Genomic DNA, 2,714 nt, shown 5'->3' with positions numbered 1-2,714 from the left:
AACTCTCTCTTGTGCTAGGTCCATCGACACCAAAACCCACGATCCCCTCGCCAGGCACTACAACACAGCCTCCACGCACGCCGTCACCACCAACACCCACACCGAGCTCAGGTACTGCCATGTTCCATTCCCATCTTCTACCGCTTGTGGCAAGTATTCAGCTAGCTTTCTTTAAGGCTCATGGCCAAAGGCTGCAGCATCTGTAGTGAAGGGGCTGCGCGCTCCTTCTATCTCCCAGCAATGCTGGTGGGAGAGCGCTTGCGTGCTGCAGTTCTTGCTGAGGAGTCGCTGTGCGATCCCTGCCCTTGGCCTCTCTGGTCGTGATGTTGGGTGCTTGGGAAGGGTGGGACAGCTGCCTGCAACAAATCTCCCGTGTTGGAGAACATCTCCTCTAACTCTCTCTTGTGCTAGGTCCATCGACACCAAAACCCACGATCCCCTCGCCAGGCACTACAACACAGCCTCCACGCACGCCGTCACCACCAACACCCACACCGAGCTCAGGTACTGCCATGTTCCATTCCCATCTTCTACCGCTTGTGGCAAGTATTCAGCTAGCTTTCTTTAAGGCTCATGGCCAAAGGCTGCAGCATCTGTAGTGAAGGGGCTGCGCGTCTCCTTCTATCTCCCAGCAATGCTGGTGGGAGAGCGCTTGAGTGCTGCAGGTTTTTTTTACTGGCTGTGCTAGGCATTCAGCTCGTGCACTTCCACTTGGCTGGCCATCCTCACCTGGCGATGAGCATGCCAGGGATGTAGGTGTGCCCTGTGGGACACGGGGAAAAGGTGGTCCCACCCTCACTCTAGAAACTCTGCTTTCCTTTCTGTACTATATCCAGCTCCCACAGATAACTGCAGTTTCGCCTGCACATTTGACAACGACTTCTGTGAGTGGGTCCTGGCAGATTACAGCAGCATTGACTGGATAAGGAACAAGGGTCCAACACCCACGCAAAATACCGGCCCCTCCTCCGACCACACGACAGGAGGTAGGAACAGCAATCAGTACACAGCGGTCCTTCAGGCAGAGGGGTGTCCCTGGGAAGACAAACCTCTTCTAACAGCAAACACAGGCCACATGTTTCCTGGCCTTGATCCAGAGCCATTTGTGGCAGTCTCCACCAGAGCCAGAGCCTTCCTTTGGGAAGGTTTCCAGCCCTGGGAATCAGTCTGTGGTGCCTGCAGGGCAGGCAAGGACCTGCCATGCAAGGGGGAAAGTAACACAAAGCTTGATGACCCGGCTGTCTCAGGGGACCAGGAACCGGTCTCTCTTTTAGGAGACACTGGCTTCTCCAGAAGCCAATGATGACTGGGCCCTAAAGCTGCAGAGCCACGCAAGGATTGTGGTGATGCTTTGAGGTGGTGCCATTGCCCAGGCCGAGCCACACAGCTGCCATGGCCCAGAGAGCACGGTTCATAGGTGGACTCAGGACTGGGGAGAGTTGTGGCTAGCAAAGGGCCCGTGTTTGCTCTCCCCTCCTTTCACCTGCCTTGAAGTGCAGCAGGGGTGCTCCCAGGACTGTGTTTGGGTTGTCCCTGGCTGCTTTGTCTATATTTGATATGCATGTGACAGTGTGGTGCATGTTTTGTTTCAGACGGCTACTACATCTACTTGCAAGGGAGCAATGCCCTCCCTGGCTTTGTGGCTCATCTGCTCAGCCCGGTGTGCAGTTTGCAAGGACCGCACTGCTTCCGCTTCTGGTACCACATGTACGGAGTGGCTGAAACAATGGCCCTACGGGTGTACGTGGACAAGGGCGAAGACCTAGTGCTGGTCTGGAGCAGCACTGGGAACCACGGGGACAAATGGAACTTGGGAGAGATCACGTTGCACGGCACAGGAGACATGCAGGTAAGGGCACAGGCTCTCGCTGCCATCTGAGATGGGCCATGCTTTCTAATGGCACTTCACATGTGTGGCCAGAACTAATGCTGGGAACCGTCCCTTCCCTTAGATTGTCCTGGAGGGAGAATGGGGTGAAGATGTCCGGAGTGATGTAGCATTGGATGATCTGTCCATTGAAAAGGGATCCTGCAAAGGTACAAGGCTTGGCTTGGGGAAGGGCAGCTTGAGAGATGTCACGGACTGAGGTGGCAGGCTGTGCTGGAGGCAGGAAAACAGGTTGTCTTTGCAGAGCCCTGTGGGGCAGCGATGCAGACTGTGCCCAAGCAGGCTTTCTACTGGGAGACTGGAGCACTGACACTGCCTGCACTCACTATTTACTTCATGTATTACAATGCCCACAGCCAAGACATTGAGCATAGGTACTGAAGTGCCTAATCTGCTTTTGTCACCCAGCTGTGCTGGTGGAAGAGCCCTTGAGTGGCAGGGCTCTTTCTGAGACGACATTCTGCGATCCCTGCCCTGGGCCACGCTGGTCACGGTGTTGGGGTGCTTGGGGAGGGTGGGACAGCTGCCTGCAACAAATCTCCTCTGTTGGAGCAGATCTCCTCCAACTCTCTCTTGTGCTAGGTCCATCGACACCAAAACCCACGATCCCCTCGCCAGGCACTACAACACAGCCTCCACGCACGCCATCACCACCAACACCCACACCGAGCTCAGGTACTGCCATGTTCCATTCCCATCTTCTACCGCTTTTTGAAACTGTTCATTTCACTTCCTCCAAGGCCCACGACCATGGGAGGGAGTGTCTGTAGTGAAGGGGCTGCGCGTCTCCTTCTATCTCCCAGCAATGCTGGTGGGAGAGCGCTTG

The 2,714-nt window shown here is 55.5% G+C and overlaps 1 protein-coding gene across 1 annotated transcript in view; it reads left to right on the top strand.

The window, feature by feature from the left end:
* Positions 1 to 2,714, top strand: part of LOC103925393 — a 61,125-nt gene that overhangs the window by 31,871 nt on the left and 26,540 nt on the right. The window contains exons 31-35 of the mRNA XM_009334103.1: positions 19 to 111; positions 412 to 542; positions 837 to 986; positions 1,593 to 1,849; positions 1,953 to 2,037. Coding sequence (XP_009332378.1) covers positions 19 to 111; positions 412 to 542; positions 837 to 986; positions 1,593 to 1,849; positions 1,953 to 2,037 — 716 coding nt within the window. The remainder of the gene's footprint in view (positions 1 to 18; positions 112 to 411; positions 543 to 836; positions 987 to 1,592; positions 1,850 to 1,952; positions 2,038 to 2,714) is intronic.

The sequence above is a fragment of the Pygoscelis adeliae genome, unplaced genomic scaffold (assembly GCF_000699105.1).
Source record: "Pygoscelis adeliae isolate BGI_AS28 unplaced genomic scaffold, ASM69910v1 Scaffold161, whole genome shotgun sequence".
Classification (NCBI taxonomy): Eukaryota; Metazoa; Chordata; class Aves; order Sphenisciformes; family Spheniscidae; genus Pygoscelis; species Pygoscelis adeliae.
The sequence above is the reverse complement of the archived record's forward strand: the minus strand, read 5'-3'. Positions and strand labels throughout refer to the sequence as shown.